Source organism: Chiloscyllium plagiosum, unplaced genomic scaffold, assembly GCF_037043375.1.
Source record: "Chiloscyllium plagiosum isolate Xiang-an unplaced genomic scaffold, Cpla_swu_hap1 HiC_scaffold_18, whole genome shotgun sequence".
Taxonomy (NCBI): Eukaryota; Metazoa; Chordata; class Chondrichthyes; order Orectolobiformes; family Hemiscylliidae; genus Chiloscyllium; species Chiloscyllium plagiosum.
This window is the reverse complement of record NW_028270156.1, coordinates 58116729-58141374: the sequence shown is the minus strand read 5'-3', so window position 1 is coordinate 58141374 and position 24646 is coordinate 58116729. Positions and strand designations below refer to the sequence as shown.

The 24646-nt window shown below is 41.6% G+C and overlaps 1 protein-coding gene across 8 annotated transcripts in view; it reads right to left on the bottom strand.

The window, feature by feature from the left end:
• LOC122557922 (kielin/chordin-like protein) overlaps nucleotides 1-24646 on the bottom strand; it is a 334780-nt gene that overhangs the window by 91360 nt on the left and 218774 nt on the right. For 6 of the 8 annotated variants that reach the window (XR_015760203.1, XM_043706141.2, XM_087996706.1 and 3 more), the window contains 2 exons: nucleotides 19297-19422; nucleotides 9046-9123 (listed from right to left, as the gene is read on the bottom strand). Coding sequence is in view for 7 of the 8 variants with exons in the window: in XM_043706141.2 (XP_043562076.2) it covers nucleotides 9046-9123; nucleotides 19297-19422 (204 nt within the window). In the remaining variant the exon portion in view is untranslated. The remainder of the gene's footprint in view (nucleotides 1-9045; nucleotides 9124-19296; nucleotides 19423-24646) is intronic. The other 2 variants (XM_043706143.2, XM_043706145.2) reach the window with 1 other exon arrangement.

Below are 24646 nucleotides of genomic sequence, written 5' to 3'. Positions count from 1 at the left end.
ACTTCAACAGAACAGGAACTCTCTTATGTTTCAGCCTTAATTGGGAAAGGAGGTAACAATTCACATGGGGAGAGATGAAGAACAAGAAAGAAAAGAAAAAAACAAAGTAGAAACCAAAGAAAGAAAAAGATAGGAAGAGAGGAAGAGGGCAGGGAAGGAAGTCTACTTTGAAGTGCTTTACCGTAAATGAAATACTTACAAACCATACTGCAGTCACTGTCAGATAAACAGCAACCAAATTGTGCACAGTAAGCTCCTACAAACAGCAATATAATAATAACCAGACAGTCTGTGTTTTATTGTGTGTATCAGGAGATAAATATTGTTCACAGCAGTAGGAGGCCTCCTCTTCTTTGGAATAATGACATGAAAATGTCGAAGTCTGCCTAAAGTAAAGCCTCTGGTTTAATGTCTCAGCTGAAAGTAGCAACACAAACCTTTCTTCTCTGGATCATCCACAAGCTTTTATATCTATGATCTGCTTAAGGTCAGAGCCGCAGGGGATATAGATAACACAATGGCACTGTGGAGTAATAAATTACCGACAGTCTGAGGAGTGACCATTCATGAGCATAGGAAACATTTGGACATACCTTAAAACTCCATAGGCTCTCCCATTCAGAAAGATGCTGCAGCAGAATTTGCTTTTCTCAGACAGCTGCACAGTGACTTGGTGGTTGGCGCTGTCATTTCACGGCACCAGGGACCCAGGTTCAATTCCACCCTGAAATTTGCACGACCACTCCCCATCAACCTCTCCCCCCACCCCTTCCCCACCCTCCCGTGTCTGTGTGGGTTTCCTTTGAGTGCTCCAGGTTCCTCCCACAGTCCAAAGGTGTGCAGCTAAGGTGGATTAGCCATGCTAAATTGCCCTGTAGTGTCCAGGGTCTTTCAGAATAGGTGGATTAGCCATGGGAAATGTAGGATTATGGGGATAGGCTGGTGGGTGGGTCTGAGTGAGATGCTCGTCGGATGGTCAGTACAGACTTGATGGGCCAAATGGCCTCTTTCCACGGTTTAGAGGTTCTTTGGGTCATGAGACTTTACCATTCCCTTTCCCAGACAGCAATGAAGGAGATTCATTGAATATCCCTGTGGCCAAGATCCTTGTTTACTAAGGGAGTCAAAGATTATCAGGAGTGGAAAGGAGAGGTAGAGGCCCCAATTAGATCAGAAATGACCCCACTGAATGACAGAGTAGACTACAGGAGCAGAATGGCTTACTCCTGCTCTTAGTATGTACGTTAGAAGTTAGTAATCCATTAAAGGGGCATAGTCTAATCCAATATCTACAGTTAAAACAGCTTCAAATTAACAGTGTATTAACCTCCAAGGTAAAGTAATGAACATAATGGAGAAAATGGCAAAAACCTTTATGAAAGAAATAACGATTCCAGAGGTCATAAATTCCAGGGATCATAATTCACATAATAACATAGAAACCTTGCTAAGGGAACATGAACAGCTCAGATCTAGATTGCCATTCAAAAAATCTCAGGACTAAATATGGTGTTGCGAGCTGAACCAGTCAAACTGACAAATTAGATATAGCAATTCAGTTTTCAGAAATGGCTTGGAAGGGAGAATTTTAGATTCCTTGGTCATTTTTGGAAAAAAAACAGACATTGGGACAATGGAAGATAATGAAGCTTAGTAAGATGGGCAGGTCTTAAACAGTACAGAGAATAGAAATTAATAGCACAGAAGTTTTCTAACCAGATAACCTGGTTTGAAGTACACAGTGAAAGAGTAAGATAAAGAGCTTTTGAGGGTTGCTGTAGACAACAAGGGCAACAAAAATGGGAAAACAGGTTAGTTTATGAAGAGACAGGTTTGTGCAAACAGAAAAATCAAATTGGCATGCTATTAGGAAATGGTCAAGCAGTTTCTGTCTGAACTCCTCAATACTACTTTGGGAGTATTTGGGCTGGAAGTGTAAGGAACACTATAAGCTACACCCTAAATATAGAATGTTAATGAATAGATGCTTGGTCTTTTTAGGTACCAATCTGAAACCAATCAACTCAAAGACAATCAGGAAGCACTTCAATCATGTCATGGAGATACAGAAATGAAAACAACAGTGATTTTCAAGAATATGCTGAGTAATTATGACTGAGTACAGAGAATAATTAGAGACCAAGGACTGGTTCATACAAATTGAAGGAATGTGAATATAAATGAATTGATAAAGTAATATGAAGATGTTCATAATGAAAAACATATGATACAAAGCATAGAAATAAAACAAGAAGGAAATCCAATGCTAACGGTGTAAACGTTACTTACAAAAATTGTAAAATAGGTACCATGAGGGCATAAGAGAGAAATAAAACTTAGGGCAGCTTTATAATTGAAATGCATGTTGGGACATCCTTCAAGTATTGTAACAGCAAGAAAGTTATTAAAATAAGATTAAGGGCAGAATGTTATCAATCTCCAGTGGAGAAATAGAGATGGAGGGATTGAGAAACACCAGGGAGTTGTGTCAGGACATCTCCCTGACACAGTCCTCCCATGGGGTGCTTTCTGAGCAGCAGGAATAATGGGTAATTTGCAGAATTAATGAATTGGTAAAGGACAATTTTCCCAGGCTGTTGGCATTTTGCCTTTCAGGAGCTTCTTGAGGTGCCACTAAAGCCAGAGACTCCATTGCGCAGGGAGAGGGCTGCCAGCAATAAATTATGACCATTATAGCTGCCACACTGTCCTGCAGGCTGTTCCCCTTTCATAGAATCACAAAATCTTTAGAGTGTGGAAACAGGTCATTCAGCCCAACAAGTTTAAACCAACCCTCCAAAGAGTAACCTACTCAGTCCCATTCCCCATATCCTATATCTACCCCTGACTAATGCACCTAACCTACACATCCCTGAACACTATGGGCAATTTAGCATGCCCAATTCACCTAATCTGCACATCTTTGGATTGTGGGAGGAAACCAGAGCACCCAGAGTAAGCCCACGCAGACATGGGGAGAATATGGAAACAGACAACCGCCTGAGTCCCTGGCACTGTGAGGCAGCAGTGCTAACCACTGAGCCACCTTGTCGCCCTTTGCTACTTCTCTTCTTGGTACACATAGAAATATATTTAGTTCTCATACCAAAGGGAAATGTTCTGACATTCTCCTCATCACTTCAGCACTGACTACCTCTCTCATAGCACTGACCAGAGATGTCGGCCTTCTGTTTGAGCAGACAGTTCATCCACCGATCTTAATTCCACCTCAGAGCCTGGCAACTCTTTATTGTTTCCTCATGGCAATAAGAGAGACATCTCATCCCTTTCTGGCTTGCTGGATAACTGAAAGGTCACCCTGAAAACAGGAGCCCCAATCTTACTCTGAATAACCGAAATATGGTCAAAACAGGTGACAAATTAAAAACTGCGAGTCAGAGTTTTCAGCCTGTGCACGTACCTGCACACGATTATTTCTCATTCCATTCTCATTGTTTATAAGAATGAGAGCAGAAATGTACAGTATTCAAACAGGACTAGACAGGCTAAATGTGGAAAGACTGTTTCCAATGATCAGGGAGTCCAGAACTAGGGTCATAGTCTAAGGATGTGTGATAGGACATTTAGGACAGAGATGAAGAAGAAATTCTTCAACCAAAGAATGATGAGCCTGTGGAGTTTTCTACCACACAGCACTTTTAAGGTGAAAACAGTGAATGCTTTCAAGGAGGAGTTAGATAAAGTTCTTAAGGCTAAAAGGAAATGGAATGGGGAGAAAGCGCAAAGAGGCTATTAAATTGGATAATCAGCCATGATCATATTAAATGGTTGACTCAAAGGGGTGTATTGCTTATTCCTACTCTTATTTTCTCGGTTTCTATTTATTATAATGGACAGGGAAATCACATTCTGGAGAGCAGACAACCCAAAATTAAGCTCCTATGACCTCCTCATGGAAGTGTTTACTAGGGAAGATAATAATAATGTTATCGAACAGACTATGACATCACTTTCATGGAGGAACCGAGAAGATTTAAAAGCTCAAAGCGAATTGAAGTGTGAAATACCTGTTCCAGCTTCAAGTGCTAAGTCAGACAACTGATGAAAACTATCAACAGCTGCCATCATGAGGAAGTCAAAGAATACAGGGGAAACAAGATACTGTGCCTGAAAGTGATCAAATCCCCAGAGACTTACACAAAGAATGCATTTCAATCTTTCATGTAGTCTCACATTTCAGATGAGGACAGGCTGCTTGAAGTCCCACCCAGAGAAAACAGCCATCACCATTTGAGTTAAGATTTAATAACAGCTCAAGTCACAATTAGACAATGACTCCAGTATAAAAGTGAGTCTTGTCAATTTCAAGCCAGGTCTAAGGAAAAGGTAACAATAGGTGCTGAAGTCACTTTCCACATTGTTTCCACAGGTGAAGAGATCCTTAGGCACAGGGGCTTGTGTCCTTACATTTGGGCCAGAAGCTCAGAGTTCAAATTCCACCTTAGGACTTGATGCCCACAGAAGGTGTGCCACAACATAGTCAGACACATTGATTAGCAATCTCTAAGTCCATTTGATATGCTCACAGCAGGTATTAAGAGCAAGTAAGTTTCCAGGTCAGACGAATCATGTGACAGCTGTTGTATTTGGATCCAACAGAGATAATACGAGATTGCTCCCCTTCTCCTCCCCTGTGCTTCTATCAAAAGAATGAAAATAACCATTTTCCGACCCCTTTCAGTTCTGAAGTGTCAAACCAGCCTCAAAATAGAGTCATAGAGTCATAGAGATGTACAGCAAGGAAACAGACCCTTCGGTCTAACCTGATGAATGCCGACCAGATATCCCAACCCAATCTAGTCCCACCTGCCAGCACCCGGTCCACATCCCTCCAAACCCTTCCTATTCATATACCCATCAAAATGCCTTTTAAATGTTGCAATTGTACCAGCCTCCACCACTTCCTCTGGCAGCTCATTCCATACACGTTCCACCCTCTGTGTGAAAAAGTTGTCCCTTCGATCTCTTTTATATCTTTCCCCTCTCCCCTCTAGTTCTGGACTCCCTGACCCCATGCCCCCCCATAATTTTGTAAATCTCTATAAGGTCACCCCTCAGCCTCTGACGCTCCAGGGAAAACAGCCCCAGCCTGTTCAGCCTCTCCCTATAGCTCAGATTCTCCAACCCTGAGAACATCTTTGTAAATCTTTTCTGAACCCTTTCAAGTTTCACAATATCTTTCCGATAGGAAGGACATCAGAATTGCACTCAATATTCCAACAAGTGGCCTAACCAATGTCCTGTACAGCTGCAACATGACCTCCCAACTCCTGTACTCAATACTCTGACCAATAAAGGAAAGCATACCAAACACCTTCTTCACTATCCTATCTACCTGCGACTCCACTTTCAAGGAGCTATAAACCTGCACTCTAAGGTCTCTTTGTTCAGCAACACTCCCTGGGATCTTACCATTAAGTGTATACATCCTGCTAAGATTTGCTTTCCCAAAATGCAGCACCTCGCATCTATCTGAATTAAACTCCATCTGCCACTTCTCTGCCCATTGGCCCATCTGGTCAAGATTCTGTTGTAATCTGAGATAACCCTCTTCACTGTCCATTACACCTCCAATTTTGGTGTCATCTGCAAACTTACTAACTGTACCTCTTATGCTCGCATCCAAATCATGTATGTAAATGACAAAAAGTAGAGGACCCAGCACCGATCCTTGTGGCACTCCACTGGTCCACTAGTCACAGGCCTCCAGTCTGAAAAACAACCCTCCACCACCACCCTTTGTCTTCTACTGTTGAGCGAGTTCTGTATCCAAATGGCTAGTTCTCCCTGTATTCCATGAGATCTAATCTTACTCTATTTCTCTCTCCACAGATGCTTCTAGATTTGTTGAGTTTATTCAGAAATTTCTGTGTTTGTGTTAGATTTCTAACATCTGTAGCCTTCTGCTTTCATTAATACTAGATTTAAAAATTAAGCACCACCCATGTTGATAATGTCATGCAGAACGTGTACTGCAGAAAGGAGTTTGTGAGACAAACCTGAGGTTACTGTGTCTTTATCAGCCTCTACAGTAAAGAAAGTCATAAGCAACATGCTATACATAGCTGCTGTGGTGCAATTAACTTCATACTGTCTAATATGACCACTAGCAGCAGTAGTAGTCACCAAATAACCACAGAGCTGCTTTCTCATTACAGAGAGACGACTGGTGATGAGTTTAACCTAACGGTGGTGAGTTTGAGAAAATGGGACCTTCTCGGTGACCTCCGCTGATGTGGAATTGAACCTGGACCAATGGCATCCCTCTGCATCGCAAACCAGCCATCCAGCCAACTAAACTAACTGACTCCCCAATATGAATGATACCATTTAAAGAACAAAGGTAGCATTAATATGGGAATACCATCACCTGCAAGTTTCCCTCCGAGTCACTACCATCCTGACTTGGAAATATATCGCCGTTCCTTTATTGATGATGTACTGGTACATGCCAAATCACCGGTCAACCAGCTTAACATCATGAGGACACCTTGGATAAGTCACTTGGTAATCACTAATTGTCAGGCTAGAGCTCAGTCATCAATATGCCAAATCTTCAGGCACATTGAAGATACTATCAGACACGAGCCATCAACAGGGTAAAACACAAAGAATCTTTAATACTCACCAACTTCCCCACCAGCCCTTGTGTATGTGGATTTGTTCATTTTCCATTAAGTTTTGCCTCATTGTCATCAAGTATTTCTCCTGATGGATTGAAGTTAGGAGGTTCTTTATGATGTCTGCCCAGGGATACAGTTATCTAAGTTTTACATGAGATTTTTGTAATGTATGGCATCCCTGATGCTGTAGTTGTGTGCAACGGGCCACAGTTTGGGACTGATTGTTTCAGTCTTTTCAAGTCCTATGTACCTAGGTACCTTGCATCTTTTCACTGAGTGTATATATAACAATAAAGCTAATTCATTCAGAAAGCTGATTCTGAATTTCAGCCTGTCACAAGCAAAGTGTTAGAGTCACAATATAATGGGGAACCTGGATGTAGGGTGGAATGCTGAAGTCACTCTTGAAGAAGAATTGTGATTTCTACACAACACAGTTGAAGTATAGATTCACCCCTCTCCAAGACAATCTTACATCAGAATTATTGATGGGCAGAAAACTGAAGACTCAACTCCCTATCCTACGTAAGGAATTGGTTCCACACAATACTTCATGATTACTAAGCAGTACACGATAAAGAGCAATTCTATTGCCCACATCATGCCTCACAGAACCCACTGTGTGAGGAATGTGCCATAACTAGGAATGGAGGACACACATTACAAAAACCTCATGTCAGACTTGAATAACTGCATCCACGACCATCATATATAACTGCTTAACCTTGATCCAATGGGAGAAACAATTAATGGCAATAGAATAAGACTGCATCAAAAACAAACAAATCCAGCCTTTCATATCTCCAAACTCTGGTGGTGGGTTTAGTGAATAGGGTTGAATCAGGGATTCAACAGTAAAGTACAAACTTTACAGATGCCAACAGAGAACACACATTACTCGTATTGCCAAGAGGATTGTATAATGAACATGGAACCTCATCCCATTACAGTTGAGTCATCCACAGATAATTTATTGGGATTAACCAATGGCAATTCTGTAAACTGAAGACAATTGGAAAGGTCAGAGCATTACGAAGTCCCAACAAACTATGTTCTACCCAAGAGAAAAAACACTTCAAATAGAACACATTCATGGAGAATAATGCAAACTCCTAGATCGCCTGAATTTGCAAAATCAAAGACTTAGAGGGAGAGGTGGGTTACTGGTAAGTGTAAATATACAAACAATCATATAATTTAATAATTATGAGGGTAAAAAAGATGAGATGTATACAGGATCCCCGATTTACAAAAGCCTGACTTAGTTACGAACACGAGTAATTTTAAAATTGCATTATATGAACATTTCCTGTACTTTATGTTGACTTGAATTGTGTTTTGATTTGTATACTTCTTACCATCTCCTGATAATGTAGCACATAGGCATGTAACCTGTATACAGTTATTGTATTGCAATAGACCTCCTATTGCTTACTGAACAAACTCTTCTTGTTAGACCAGAAAGGCAGATATCTAAATCCACACTAGTCCCCTTTGGCCTCATAGAAACCCACATACAACAGAATCTGTACTGCACAGCTCCCCACTTGAAATGACTTAATATGTCTTTGAAATGAGCAAGCATCATCCTCATTCCATTGAGCCCCCAGAAACAAACAGTTGAAACTTTATTGCTGGAACAGCACAGCAGGTGAGGCAGCATCCAGGGAACAGGAGATTCGATGTTTCGGGCACAGGCCCTTCTTCAGGAATGAAGGGCCTGTGCCCGAAACGTCGAATCTCCTGTTCCCTGGATGCTGCCTGACCTGCTGTGCTGTTCCAGCAATAAAGTTTCAACTTTGATCTCCAGCATCTGCAGACCTCACTTTCTCCCCAGAAACAAACATCCCTCCTTGTGAGTGCTGAGTCACCTTAAAAATGTTGTCAAAAAGAACTGAAGACCTAAAAATTATGTGGGAACAGCAATTTGAAAACAAATATTATAGGCTCTGTGACCTTCCCAAACAAAAATACTTCCCAGGATGGCTGCCAACTTTCAGAAAATGCAAATGAAAATAAATTTGATCTAGTCATGTCATGGCTTCTACACAGCCACTGAAAGATAGCAAAATAAATATGTTTGACCTGCAACCTATTACATTCTTGTCCTCCAGAAAAAGAAATGCTGACGTCGATTTGGAAATCCTCTGTAGCAATATCACCAAAATCTGAGAACATAACAGGACAATTCACAGGCACAGACCACTACCTTTTCCATGGCACAGTATACTTCAGATTTCTAGAATACATGACATTTCAGATTCTAAGATTTGTCAAATGCTTAGTGTAAGTGAAGATTAATTTAGGAGAAAAAGAAGCGGAATATGTGTAGTCAGCCATGACCTATGCAAAGATCTTAACACTGGAATCATTTGGTGCAAAGAGAGACTGGTATCCTTACCTGTACAGTCAACCCCATTGGGGAGGAGGCTAAATCCAGGAGAACATTCACCTTGGCAATCCTGGCAAGCACCATCAGCTGTAACAATAAATGGAACGTAGCTTTAGAAGTTTATTATAAGTGTTCCTTACATGTTGCCCCATCAAACATTACCAGACCAGGTCGAGCATGAGTATGTGATTGAACAAAATACCTTTATCTTTCTTCCAACACTGCGTTTCAGGAGTTCCACAAAAACTGGGAGTTTACTCAGGATTAGAAAACAATACATCTTACCCAAATATCAAGATTGATAGTGTACGGTAAGGAAAAGCTTGAAGAGCATTACATGAGTTGTTATCAATGCTGATTGATGACGCAGAGAGTAGAGAAATAAGAATCAACGTGGATTCAGAATTAACAAATTAGTTCACAAATCTACTGCAAGTTTTCAAAATGACAAGCTAAAATAAAACTTTATTAAGTAGTTGCTGGAAAAAAACATTTGTTGGAACTGTGCAGGACTTATCAATAATATTATTGTGGGTGGCATGGTGGCACAGTGATTAGCACTGCTGCCTCACAGCGCCAGAGACCCGGGTTCAATTCCCGCCTCAGGCGACTGTGTGGAGTTTGCACATTCTCCCCGTGTCTGCGTGGGTTTCCTCCGGGTGCTCCGGTTTCCTCCCACAGTCTAAAGATGTGCAGGTCAGGTGAATTGGCCATGCTAAATTGCCTGTAGTGTTAAGTAAGGGGTTAATGTAGGGGTATGGGTGGGTTGCGCTTCGGCGGGTCGGTGTGGACTTGTTGGGCCGAAGGGCCTGTTTCCACACTGTAATGTAATCTAATTAATAATTACGCAGTGTCCATGTGTTCATTTGACAGTCACCAGTGTATTCCTCAAGGAAGCCACAGGCGTCGGTATCTAAGCATCCCACCACTGTATGAATCAATATTTATTAAACTTATGAATTTGGTAACTCACGTTGTTCAACTTTAACAACAGCACATATACCTAAATAGATGGTGTTGCCAGGCAAGTCCTGATAGGTCCAGCTCTCACTAACTTCCTTGTTGGATTCTGTGCAAGTGTAACCCTCTGCCGACCAGGGACAATGACCCAGGCAGGATTCAGGCAAGTTGCAGACTTTTATTCAAGCAACAACTGATTAACGCAGGGAGAGGGCCAAAGACCTTCCCGAATCTGGGCTCGACGTGAGAACCTAGTCATTAATTATAGCTCAAATCGGATGAGAGATCAATGATGCATTCTGATTTTTACACTGAAATACAGCATTTTTATACATTCTGAGTTACAATCATCACAGAACGTGGTCATTGTGTCTTTCCCCTTACTCCACATATCGATCCTGTGAAACATCTAATCAATGATGGGGATTCCTATGGACAGCTCTCGGTTCCCATGATCTCATGGTGCTTAACAGACATTGCAATCGCCAAGCCTTGGGATCTTTCTACGCATCCTATTAATATGCATTCCAAAGTTACAGTTTATACTCCTTCGGGTCTATCCCAGACTTGCTTATCTCTCAGGACTGCTTGAATTCTGTTATTCATTGTATTCCATGTGATATCTCTATCAAATTCTGTTATTCCTCTATATTTTCCACTGTCCCAATTATTTATATAAGTTGGTTTTAACTAACTGCTAAAAGATTCATAGTACTAATTGCCCATTATAAAGTTATATGTACTTTTTAACTAATAAGTTGTGAACAGTCTACTTCATTCAGGACATGCCAGGTGTCTTTTTAGAGATAAGGAAAGCGTTTCCTGAGACCAATCATCTTCACATCTAGGTTTAAATGTTTTTCCCCTGATGCTTATATTATACTTTGGTTAAACATGTACCTATACTTATGTTTAAATCTATCCCTATGATTATCAGAAGAATCTTTAACTTGAACCTATGTCTTAATATTGTGAATAACTTCAAAGAAACAACTGATTATTGTAAAATAACTTCAGCCGTTGTTTTCATAGCTGCTTAATGAGTTAAGCTGACTGGTTCACGGACTGAGATTTACACCCCTTGTTCTAAGTGGTGCTGTTCAGCTAATGGGATAACATCCTTTCATTAATGAGGCTGGAGTCAATTACTTATCTATCTTTAGGCATCCACTTATCAAACTGCCTCAGATGGTTGTTTGTAGGGCCTCCTATTCACCTTGGAGTAGCCTGTTCAAAGGTACCTTTATATTTTACTTAAATGCTGGAGCAGGCTCTTTAATTCTACTTATCCCTCGTCAGCCATTTTGTGTCCTAATGCTGGAGCAGGCTGTTTCATTCTGTTTAACCCTTGTTGGCCATTTTGCGTCTTTCAAACTTGAGCTGTCCTTACAGGTTCCATGAGAAAAGTATCTTTGATAGAATCCTTGTATATTTCTGCTGTATAGATGATACTTTTGCTATATTTAAATCCAGTTACATGTCAGAATTTCTTTCCATGTCTTAATGGGCTTCAACCTAAGCTCAAATTCATCTTTGAAATAGAGCAGTAAAATGTGCTCCCGTTCCTCAATGTCCTAGCTGAGCATGGTCTCCTGTACACTGGGAAGACAAAACGCAGACTAGCGGACCACTTTGAAGATCACCTACTTTCTGTTTTTAAAAAGTGGCCCCAAGCTTCTGGTTGCTCCCCATTTCCAAGCACCACCATGTTCCCTGACCAATGCCTCTATCTCAGGCTTACTGCAGTGCTCCAGCAAACTTCAGCGCAACCTGGAAGAACAGCATCTCATTTTCTACTTGGGGACCCTGCAGCCTTCAGGACTCAATATTAAGTTCAATAATTTTATAACTTCAACAAATTTTTCCTCACATACACACACACACACACACACACCCCCAGGGCCCTGTTATGATGTGGGCTGCATTTAGTACAGACAATCCAGTTTCACCTACTCATTGTCCTCATTATGAACTTTTCCATTCCCTGACCTACTATCAACTATCCCTTTACCTTTCTAACTTTCTTTCCCCTGGGCTTGATTGCCAATTTGCTCAATCCTTCACCGTCCTTCCCCTCCTCCAAACATCCGGCCATCACATATCCTACCTTTTCCTTGCTACTATCAGTTCTGAAGAATGGTCACAGGACCTGAAACATTAACTCTGTTTTCTCTCCACAGATATTACCAATTGTGTTTAATTTCAGACTTCAAGCATCCACAATTCTTAATTTATAATATATATAATATGTATATATTTATTGTCTGAATACTGTCCAGTAAAGATAATTTCCTGACATTTTCAGAAGTCACAGTGGTATTCCACACAAGATTTGACAAGATTAATACCCACAGGATTAATGGCAACTGGGCTAAGGGAAAGCAGATGGATTTTAAATGTACCAGATCAACAGAAGGTGATGCCAAATAGAACAGGAAACAGAAAACATCTGTGCACAATGAAACCAGGTCCATTAGGAATGATTGAAAGAAGGACTGGGTGTGATTATTAACCACCCAATCAATAGCATTCAATCAGGAGAAATAGATCATGCACTAGGGGTATCTCATGAACAGTTGACTACAAGTCAATAAACATTTGCCCTGCATCAGCCACTTGTAGGTATTTATTTGAACATGTTGTGCCTTTCTACATCTCACATTACCTTCATCTAGACATTGATGGTTCAGAGAAAATCCATACAAAAGCTACAAGTATGACTGAGTTTCTGAGGTTGAAGAAACAATTCCCAAAACTAAACAGCTACACTGCACAAAAGAGGAATGAAGGGGACATTGCCAAGTTTTTTTATATTCTGACAGGAATAATGCAAGATACAAATTCGAGCCCGTTTGTTAACTTGGGCTCTTAAAACATGAGGGCATAAGTGTACAACTGAAATCAAAGCAGAGTACACTGAAAAGGTAGAACATGGATAATGAAGAAACTACTTCCCTCATCAAAAACTCAAACATGTTTTGTGCAGTGTCTAAAGTTGGGCAATATGAAAGACATTAAGACCATATATTAACATATTTTTATTAAGAAGAATTTTTTTTCCTTTTGAAAATTGCAACAAATGCAAAACCAAACAATTCAAACCAATATTAAAAAAACAAAATCAGTAATTACCTAAACAAATACTAATAACAAAGCTACAAAAGGAAAACCTTAACAATAATAATAATGATAACAAACGTAACATAGCTCAGCAGAACAAAGTAATAGCCCTTAATCATTGAGCACATAAGTTAATACGTGTTCATACGTTTGAAATTCCTCCCCTCTGGATGCCAAACTCATTACTTAGAATTGCCATGGCTATATAAAGCCTCTTGTTAGTATGGCGGACAAATCTGTACCCAGGTAGTGCAAAAAGGGCCGCCATGTCTTATAGAAATTCTCAGTTTTATGGTGCACCATACTCATCAGAAAGTCCAAGGGGATGTGCTCTATAACTTGCTTATGCCAGCCCCGGGGGGCTGTCCGACACCCACGTTAATAGAATGTTCTTTCTGGCACAAAAGGTGAGGATACTGAAAAGCCTTTTTTGTGTGCATCCAATGCATGAGAATTAACAAAGCCAAGAAGAAAATATACCGGGTCCATCTCCATCTCCATCCCCAAGGCCTTCTCTATTTCGTCTCCTATAGCACTCCAGTACGCCCGCAATCTGTGGCGGGACCAAAGACAATGAGTAAGCTTGACCATGCTCACTTTACATTTCAGACACATTGGAAGTGCTCCCGCTTTAAATTTAGCGAGGCGGTCTAGGGCCAGATGGATCCTGTGGAGAATCTTCAATTGCAAGACATGGGTCCTGTTGCAAATCGAAATTCTCCTTGAACTTTCCCAGATACCTTCCCATATTTCAGAAGAGATCTCAACGTCTCTCCCATATCCTACACAGCCATTCTGTCTTGTCCGAGGGGCCCTCTCCCAATAGATGATAAGCATTGCCAACAGATAATGTATCCTCAGCACTCAACACCCTCTTCTCCATGTCAGACCTAGAAGGATCAGTTAGAAGTGTGGTCTCTTTTTGTGTGAAGTTTCTAATTTGAAAGAAATAAAAGAGATCCCTACGGGGCAATTCATATTTCTGAGCCAACTGGTCAAAAGACATCAGTATGTCCCTTTCAAATAAATCACTCAGACAAGACCCAATCACTAAGACATGTCCCTAGCTGCCCATTGGGTTTAAACCCAGAGTCCATCATCCCTGGCTGATGTTTTGACAATATTGCCCTCACCCTAACGCATTGCCCTCCATGCCTTGACTGTATTGATGACTATTGGGCTATGGCGATATTCCTTAACTGTTCTCCTTTTATCCAAGAACAACAGGCTAACAAAGGGACATCTCGCCTGAGATGCTTCAATGTCCAACCAAAGTGAGTGTGGGTCCCCCCCAGGCCCAATCATTCACTAAGACAGCAATGAGCTTAACTGATAGTTTTTGTTATCTGGGATGCCGACTCTTCCCAATATGTAAGGTAACCGCAATTTAGTCCATTTAATTAGGGGCCGCTTGCGATACCAGACAAAAGAACTAAACCAGCCACTCAATCTTCTAGATACTTGCTTAGTAAAAAGCAAAGGAAGCATTTGTCTAGGATACAACAGACGGGGCAGAATGTTAATTTTAATGAGGGCTATCCGACCTAACCAAGAGATCAGAAGCACCTCCCCTCTATGAAGGCCCTGCTTGATTTGTTGAATAAATAGGCAAAATTGACTTTAAATAGCTGATCAAAAATGGGAGTAATAAATATACCTAAGTAGAGAAAGCCTTCCTGCGACCGTCTAAAGGGGAACCTAGATCCACCCTCAGGATCATGCACTCTCGGGAGACCACCCATGGGCATGTCCTCTGACTTTGCAAAATTGATCTTATAAGCCGAGAAGCCACCAAATAAGTTAATGCTTTGTTTCAGATGTGGCACTGAGACTGTTGGGTTTGATAAGAAGACAAGAGTGTTATCCACATACAATGCGATCTTATGTGACTTCGTCCCCACTTCTGCAGTGGTTACATTGGGATCTCTGCGTATTGCCTGCGCCAGCGGTTTAATCACCAATGTGAAAAGCAATGGTGACAAGGGACAGCCCTGTCGACTGCCCCAACAAATATTAAAATTTCTTGACCGTACACCATTGGTGAGCACTGCGGCAAGAGGATCACTACACAAAACCTCCAGCCACCTGATGAAGGTCTCTCCCAGGCCAAACCACTTCAATGTATGAAAAAGATATGGCCACTCGACCCTGTCAAATGCCTTTTCCACATCTAAGGAGATCACCAATCCCCATACCAATCGCTGGTGACATACTTGGATCATGTTAAGTAATCCCTTGACATTATCCATCGATCTGTGACCTTCTATGAACCCTGTCTGGTCCTCCTTAATGATAGAGGGCAGTACAGTTTCTAGCCTTAATGCCAGAGTCTTGGATAGAATTTTGAAGTTGATATTCAGGAGTGAAATGGGCCTACAGAAAGCACTGTCTTCCGGGGCCTTCCTTTTTCAAGAATGAGAGAGATGTTCGCCTCTTTGAGAGATGGTGGGAGAAGACCACAACTACGTGAGTCATTAAACATATTAAGCATTGGCCCTGACAATATACTTATAAATTCCTTATAGAACTCACTGGGGAGCCTGTCTGGACCCGGTATGTTTCCATTCTGGAGCTGCCTCACAGCCTCCTGCATCTCTTGCTCTGACAATGGGCATTGAGGAGAAACCCTTTTTCAGGGGTCACTGCCAGAAGGCCCAAATTCTTAAAAAAGAACTCCATCCGAACCCGCCCACTTTCACAGCTTTCAGAATGGTATAATTCAGAGTAAAATTCTGAAATTCTGCATTAATCCTTTTAAATTTCCAGTGTCCTCTCTGATCAAGGTAATGGCTTGGAGGGCACTCCTTTTCCTAGCAAGGTAAGCCAGGTACTTGCCTGGCTTATCCCCAAGCCTTTGACTTGCAAATGTAAGCTCCCTCTTGGCTGTCTGTGAGAGCATGGAGTTCAGTGTAGATCTAAGCGATGTGATCCTCTGCAGCTTAACTAGCTAAATATGCCTTTTTAGCTACTTTCAGACGCATCTTGAGCAAGCGTTGCTGCTCACCCATCTGTCATTTCTTATTGGTTGAATAGGAGATAATCAACCCTCTAGCATAGGCTTTAGCTGTTTCCCAGAGAATGGATGGGCTTCTGGCCGAGGCTGAATTAATATCTAAAAAATCCCTGAACTCAGTAGAAAATAATTCAATAAACTTGCGACCCTTAAGAATAAAGGGGTCCAGTCACCAGTGTCTCAAGCCTATCACTGTATCCTTACTCTTGACCATTAAACACACTGGGGCGTGATTGGAAATAGTGATTATTGCCAATTGTCATTATTGCCACCGAGCCCAGATGTGCTGTGGGAGTCAGAGAAAGATCAATCCTGGTATGGCATTTATGTGGGTTCGAGAGGAATGTGAAGTCCCTGTCAGTAGGGTGAAGGTGCCTCCAAACATCTACCAACCCCAATTCAGCACACAAGCCCCTTAATTGTTTAGGTTGCAAAGAAGCTATCAGCGGGCCTTTGGGCAATCTGTCTACAGTAGGATCTATGAGACAATTGAAATCCCCTCCTTGATATGTTGAGATGCAAGGTTAACTAGCCTAGAAAGTGTGTCCATCAAGCATTTAAGGGGGTGGGCCGGGGGACAGTAAACATTTAAGATCCCATATTCTTCCCCATGTATCAAAGCTTTAAGGATTACGAATCTCCCGCGTGTGTCTTTAATGCACTCTAATAACTTAAATTGGAGAATCTTTCTAACTAAAATGGCCACCCCTCTACTTCTCGTATTGAAAGATGAGAAATAAATCCGGTCATACCCCATTCTGTTGCAACTTCAAATGCTCTGCATCATCCAAGTGTGTTTATTGTAATAATGCAACATCCACCCTCTCCCTTTTAAGGTTGGAAAGTGCCTTCTTCCTCTTGACAGGCGAGTGACTTCCCATAATATGCCAGGTGCACCACTCACACACATCCTTAATCACAGCACCATCTAGTTTCCAGCGAGGAGGAACCCAAACTACAAATCACTGAGATATAATGCAAAAGAATCCACAAAACCTAAAAATTACACAGACTAAAATAACATCCAACAGATCTACAAAACTAATAAAAACTGTATACAGCAAAAACAGAAAAACAAAAAATCGCCAAAGGCACTGATTGGAGGTATTTACCGTGCTGCGCACCACCCCCCCCCCACAATTCAAAGGGGGTACCCACACACCTACACATCTACTAACCATCCCAATCGCCCTCTCAACTTCCACCAGCTAGGGTCACACCACATACACTGACTACCTGGTCGAGAAAAAAAAACCCAAGAGCAAGGTTAGTACTATAGACAAGTAAACTAAAAATAAATATGTCACCCATCCCTTAACATAACTTAGAAATTAAAAATAAATACTCTATCCATCCCAGATATCATTTCACACAACGTATTACCAGAAAGGAGACTCACCAAGTCCTTTTTAAAGAAGAGCAAACCCGATCAGCTCTGTTCTCTACGCCTACTTGGCCGTTTGACTTAAGTGTCCACAAAGTTGTTCGCTTTCTCTGACCTGCTGCGCTTTTCCAGCAACACATTTCCAGCTCTGATCTCCAGCATCTGCAGACCTCACTTTCTCCGCTTTCTCTGATGACAGTCGAACAAATGTATGGATCCATTATGATTGATTCAAGCACTGTTGGATATCTTAAAGAATACTGGATCCCAAGCTCTCTCAGTCTCCTCTTGACGCTGTCGTAGGACTTCCTTTTCTGGACCACTGCCGCCTAGAAGTCTTGAAAAAACATGACCCTGGAGCCGTCACACACCAATGCCCTCTCTTCCCTCCCCTGGGCTCTAAAGGCTTCCATGACCCTCTGCTTGTCTTTATAATAATGGAACCTTACCAGGACAGGGCGTGGGCGCTGACCCACACCTGGTTTTCATGCCACGATCTGATGGGCTTTTTTAATTGTTATCCTTCCCTTCTCAGTCTCCAAACCAAGGAACTCTGGGAACCACTTCTCGAAGAACTTCACTGGTCACTCACCTTCCATCCCCTCCGGTATGCCAACAACATGCAGGTTCTTTCTTCTGCCCCTGTTTTCGAGATCATCTACCAGATCCAACAGACCCTGGATCTGTATTTCCAGGTGTTCAATCCAGCTCTTGGAGGAGTCAGTCTCTGCCTCTATCCCTGCAGCCCGGCGCTCAAGCTCATTGGTCCTTTTTCCCAAGTCTTGCAGCATAGCAGATACTTCTCTTCAATGTTTTCCTGGATCTGCCTCCCCAGGACCTGCATGATTTTGCCAACTCCTCCACCAGGGTGTGGTGAGTAAGCAAGCCCACTGCTTCAGTGGGCTGGGCCATGGCCCGGCCCTGGCCCAGGGTGAGCTTCCTCCTTTCTTTGGCATTCTTCAGCTGCAAGGACAAAGGTAAGTAAGATTTTTCAGGTTTCCAGTTCCTTTACTGTGTTTTTGCGCACTGTAGAGTGTTTTGGATGGGTTTGTGCTCTGTCGGACCAGTGTTGCAGCGCGGAGCCCAGCAAATGCGATCCTACCAGGACACCGCCATCTCGGATCCCCTCTGAAGACCATATTTTAGTGGAGCAGAATTAGACCATTCAGCCCATCAAGTCTGCTTTGACAGGTTTGTTTCTTAACCCCGCCATCCTGCCTTCTCCCTCACTAATAAAGAACTCACCTGTTTTAAATATAGTCATTGAGTTTGTCTCCACAGCTTTCTGCATGATAACAGAGCATAATCTCACAACCTTCGTCAATGAGGCAAAAGTGAGGACTGCTGATGCTGGAGATCAGAATCTAGATTAGAGTGGTGCTGGAAAAGTACAGGCAGCATCCGAAGAGCAGGAGAATCACTGACTAACTTCAGTATAAAACAATTGAACAAGTCCATCGCTAAGAATGTACTTAAAGATAACAAAAATCAAAAGCAAAGACATAGATGTTCAAAAACATAATAAGTTGCACACTATTAGATCCTTGATGACATCTTCTACAGAAAGCCATGAATACATAATTCAAGACAAGTTTATATACAATGGACTATAGCTCAACTATCATTGCCTTAGAACAATCTTGTTTAATTAAAACCCTTCCATTGAGCTCAAGTCTTCAATCAATGTAACAGATAAAGACAATTTTCCAACTGCAGAATCAGAAATGAAGTAACCATTGTATGTGAGAACAGTACATCATGTATAAGAGAGGAAAGAACTTACAGATACAAGTATGTCTGTCAAAGTGGAGCCGATATCCTGGATGACAGGTGCAATAGTAGCTTCCTGCTGTGTTGACGCAGTTATGAGCACAGTGGCCATCTCCAGAAGTACCACATTCATTGTTATCTTAAAACCAATGAAAGTAATTAATGCCCATGTTGTATTAAAATTGGTATGTCCTACTCTTCTGCCTATGATTAGCTGACTCTTTTAATACCATTTTCCAATCTGATATGACAATGTCTTCCGCCATGAAGTGACTCTATAGAGGAATTTATATAGATATCTATCTATCCTTACAGATTTTATACAGCATATTTCATTTGTGTTCTCCAAGTTGAACTTATTCTCTCGGCAAACCAGTTCAATTTTCTTTGTGCACAGATATTTCAAAATTAATTGTGCCTCTTTTTCCTCTTCCAACAAACTGTATTTTCTCACTTTAGCGTCAAACTGCTTTCCTCCAGATCTCTTAAGCATGTGCTTGAGCTGCTTACCCTGCTGATCGTGTCTGGCCACTTGGTCTATTATTCACCATTCTAATTCCGCCACTGGCTGTGAGCAGAAAGTCAACCAACTGGACATTAGTGCCCTGAGGTTACCATGAAGGACTCTTCTACTCAACGTCTCCTCTCACCTGAAGTGTGCTGACCCTCAGCGTAAACCACCACCAGTTGTCTCTCTCTAATGAGAGAGCAGCTTATGGCCTGCTAAGTACTAACAATTCCTCTCTCCATCATCACCTCATCCTGCTACCTATCAACCAAAATCAACTGGAACCAATAAACTGACAATCCCCATTCTCCTCCAATGTTTCTCCACAGTTGTCCAGCTGCAAAGACCACTCTCACCAAGTTTCCTTCTTATCCAAATAATGGTTGCCAGAAAATGACTTGCAATGGCTTCACTTTCCATTCTTTCTCTGTTACTTCTGGTGTCCCCCAAGGATGCATTCTTGGCTCCTTTCTTATCTGCTCCAAATGCTTCTGCTCAGTGACATCTTCCAAATGCACAGTGCTGGTTTTTACACATACACTGACAACATTAGTTCCACCACCACCTTGACTCTTGACTCATTCATTGTCTCTAAACTACAAGACTGTTTATTCAAGTTCCAATAGTGGACCAGCACAAACTCCCCCCCATTGGAAAATCGGGATGATTCAAGACATCAACCTTTTGTCCTGCATCAAATTCTATCCATTTAGACCCATCCCTTTGGAATCTCACACCTTGTGGATATTGTACTGAACAAACATAAGAGAGCAGCATGATATGGAGCCCCAGTGATTGATAAAGCAATCTATCAATATCATAGAAAACCTATATAAAAGCAAAACACTAAAGATTCTGGAAATCTGAAATGAAAACAGAAAGTGATGAAGAGACTCAGCAGGTCTAGCAGCATCTCTGGAGAGACAAACAGTTCTAAAGAAGAATCATACCAGACTCAAAATGCTAATGGGTGTTGCTCTCTCCAGAGATACTGTCAGACCTGCTGAGATTCTCTAGCAATTTCTATTTTTGTTTGTTCAGGCTCCAACATCCATAGTTTTTTGAATTATTTTAATGAATAATAGATCCTTGGCCAGAGGAGTGAAAAAAACTGACAAACTGAAACTTGCTGTTACGTGGCTAAAACACATTTCTGAAGCCTTGATTCAGTCTGCAAAGACTTCAGCTGGCCGGTAGCATCTAGTCTGCTTTCTAACAACCAGTAAGTTGAATCTACAAGGCCATTGAAAGAACAGCTAAGTCTGCCTCAAGCCCAAATAAATGTCTTGGAAACCTAGTTCCTGATGAAACCTTGCATTCAACTGAAAGATGAACCATGTTTCCACATATCAACATCATATCGCTGAGCCTTCCTTAATATTATGGGAAATTCTGCAAATTTTGCCTTGGGTAGCCATACCCACCTGAGTCATAGCTATTATGAAAAAGAACTCTCACTGAACACTAATCTGCAAGAGTTGGGCAATCACCAAGTAATATCTGAATCTTAACTTTCTTTAACTAAGTCAGTCTTCAAATCATAGAATCCCAATGTGGAAGCAGGCCATTTGGCCCATCAAGTTCACACCAACCCTCAGAAGAGCATCCCACCCAGATCTAGTCCGTAGCCCCCCCATCCCCACCCCATCCCTGTAACCCTGCAATTCCCATGAGGCTAACCCCCTTACCCTGCACATCCTTAGACACTATGGGGCAATTTAGCATGGTCAATCCACCTAGCCTGCTCATCTTTGGACTGTGGGAGAAACCTGGAGCACTCAGAGGTAATCCATGCAGTCAAAGGGAGAATGTGGAAACTCCACACAGACAGTCATCCAAGGGTGGAGTTAAACCAGAGTCCCTGGCACTGTAAGGCAGCTGTGCTAACCACTGAGCCATCTCTCCAACTCTCTATTTATTTATTTTTCCTTCCTTTTGTGCTTGAGTGTGCGTGTGTTCTAACAATCAGCCTCAGTCTGAATGAATGAATACAACATATTTCTGATTTAGTCCTAAAGAGAGCTTGTTTACTTAAAAAATTGACTTCACACACAGAAGTTTCAGGAGAAACATGCCAAAACCTGTTACAAAAGAGATAAAAATTTCGAAGACTTCTGCTTACAAGTACAAGGGAAGGAAAGTAAGAGTTAAATTTACTCCTCTAATTATATAAAAGTTAGTATAAACATACGAACAGATTCATGAACAGCTTCTTCCTCGCTGTTATCAGGCTTTTGAATGGACCTCTTTAATATTAATATTGATCTCTCTCTGCACTTTCTTGGTAGTTGTAACATTGTATCCTGCACTTGACTCTGATACCCTGATATACTTGTATAGTATAATCTACTTGTAATGCATGTAAGACAACACTTTTCACTTGACCTTGGTACAGGTGACAGTAATAAATCAAATCAAAATTGAAATCTAACTCTAGAATCTTCTGTATCCCTAATTTGAGTTGTTCCACCATTTGTGGCTATGTCTTCAATTAGCAAGGCCCCCAGCTGTGGGATTCTCTCCTGCCACTGCTCTGCCCCTTGACCTCTCTTTCATTCTTTAACCCTCATTAAGATTTTGATCACCTGACCAAATGTCCCCTTTTGTGGCTCCATGTCATAGTTTATATAATGTTCTTGAGAAACAAAAGGAATTTAATTCTGAAAAGTGAGAGGTTTGATGCTTTTTAACAGTGCAAAAGACAAGGGAATAAATGCTGAAAGACAGGATCCTGATTCAGATTCCGATCACACTCTCATTTGTGTTAATGCCTTCAGCTGACTATGTCATAAACTTTGTAATTCTCTTTCTTTCAAGTTCTTTCTTTTAAGGTACTCCTTAAAACCTCTTTGGCTGAGCTTTTGTACATCTGAACTAATCTTTTATTTATTTATTCATGGAATGACGGCATCGCTGGAAATGTCAGCATTTATTGCCCATCCTTAATTGCCCAGAGGTCTGGAGTCACATGTAGGCCATACCAGGTAAGGATGGCATTTTTCTTCCCGAAAGGACATTAATGAATCAGATGGGGTTTTCCAACCATTGACAATGGATTCATGGTCATCATTAGACTCTTCACTTAAGTTCCTTATTGAATTCAATTCAACCATCTACCATAGTGGGATTTGAGCATGAGCCGAGTTTCTGGATTAATATTCCAGGGATAATACCACTGGGCCATCACCTCTCTTATGTGCCTCATTGGAAATTTTATTATATGTTAAAGGCTCTATACAAATACAAATCGGGTTGTTGTTCCTGTTGTACCTGCAATTGTTTTGGGCTGGAAACCTGCTATCAATTAAAATAATGTTAATTGTGTACTATTCAATAAAATACTCACATTCTTGTCAAGCTAGATATAAAACTCCTCTCTTAACACAACTGCGTCACATGAGATTTTCAAGTATGTCGATGTAAATAACATTATTGAAAGCACCATCTCCTTGAGGGCAGAAATGAAGTAGATCTGCCCCAAATTGGGAAGTCATATCAATTAAGACAACCGACCATTCAGTTGTCAAAGAATCCTCTACTCAATGAATTAGAGCTATGGATGTAAGTTTACTCGCTGAGCTGGAAGGCTGATTGTCAGACATTTCGTCGTCATAATAGGTAACATAATCAGTGAGCTAGCAGAGAAGTGCTGGTGTTATGTCCCGCTTCCTATTTATGTGCATAGATTTCCTTGGGTTGGTAATGCCATTTCCTGTTCTTTTTCTCAGAGGGTGGTAGATGGGGTCCAAATTGATGTGTTTGTTGATACAGTTCCAGGATGCTTCTACGAATTCTCGTGCGTGTCTCTGTTTGGCTTGACCTGGGATGGATGTGTTGGCCCAGTCAAAATGATGTCCTTCCTCATTTGTGTGTAAGATACTAGTGATAGTGGGTCATGTCTTTTTGTGGCTAGTTGATGTTCATGTATCCTGGTGGCTAGTTTCTGCCTGTTTGTCCAACTCAAACTTTGAGTCCGCTACATAGAGTCATAGAGATGTACAGCATGGAAACAGACTCTTCGGTCCAACCCGTCCACGCCGACCAGATATCCCAACCCACTCTAGTCCCACTTGCCAGAACCTGGCCCATATCCCTCCAAACCTTTCCTATTCATATCCTTAAATGTTGCAATTGTACCAGCCTCCACCACACCCTCTGGCAGCTCATTCCATACACGTACCATCCTCTGCGTGAAAAAGTTGCCTCTTAGGTCTCTTTTATATCTTTCCCCTCTCATCATAAACCTATGCCCTCAAGTTTTGGTCTCCCCGATCACAGGGAAAAGACTTTTTCTATTTATCCTATCCATGCCCCTCATAATTTTGTAAACCTCTATAAGGTCACCCCCCAGGCTCCGATGCTCCAGAAAACAGCCCCAGCCAGTTCAGCCTCTCCCTGTAGCTCAGATCCTCCAACCCTGGCAACATCCTTGTAAATCTTCTCTGAACCTTTTCAAGTTTCACAACATCTTTCCGATAGGAAGGAGAGCAGAATTGCATGCAATATTCCAACAGTGGCCTGACCAATGTTCTGTACAGCTGCAACATGACCTCCCAACTCCTATACTCAATACTCTGTCCAATAAAGGAAAGCATACCAAACGTCTTCTTCACTATCCTATCTGTGACTCCACTTTCAAGGTGCTATGAACCTGCACTCCAAGGTCTCTTTGTTCAACAACAGTCCCTAGGACCTTACCATTAAGTGTATAAGTCCTGCTAAGATTTGCTTTCCCAAAACGGTGCACATTGCATTTATCTGAATTAAACTCCATCTGCCACTTCTCTGTCCATTGGCCCATCTGGTCCAGATTCTATTGTAATCTGAGGTAACCCTCTTCGCTGTCCACTACACC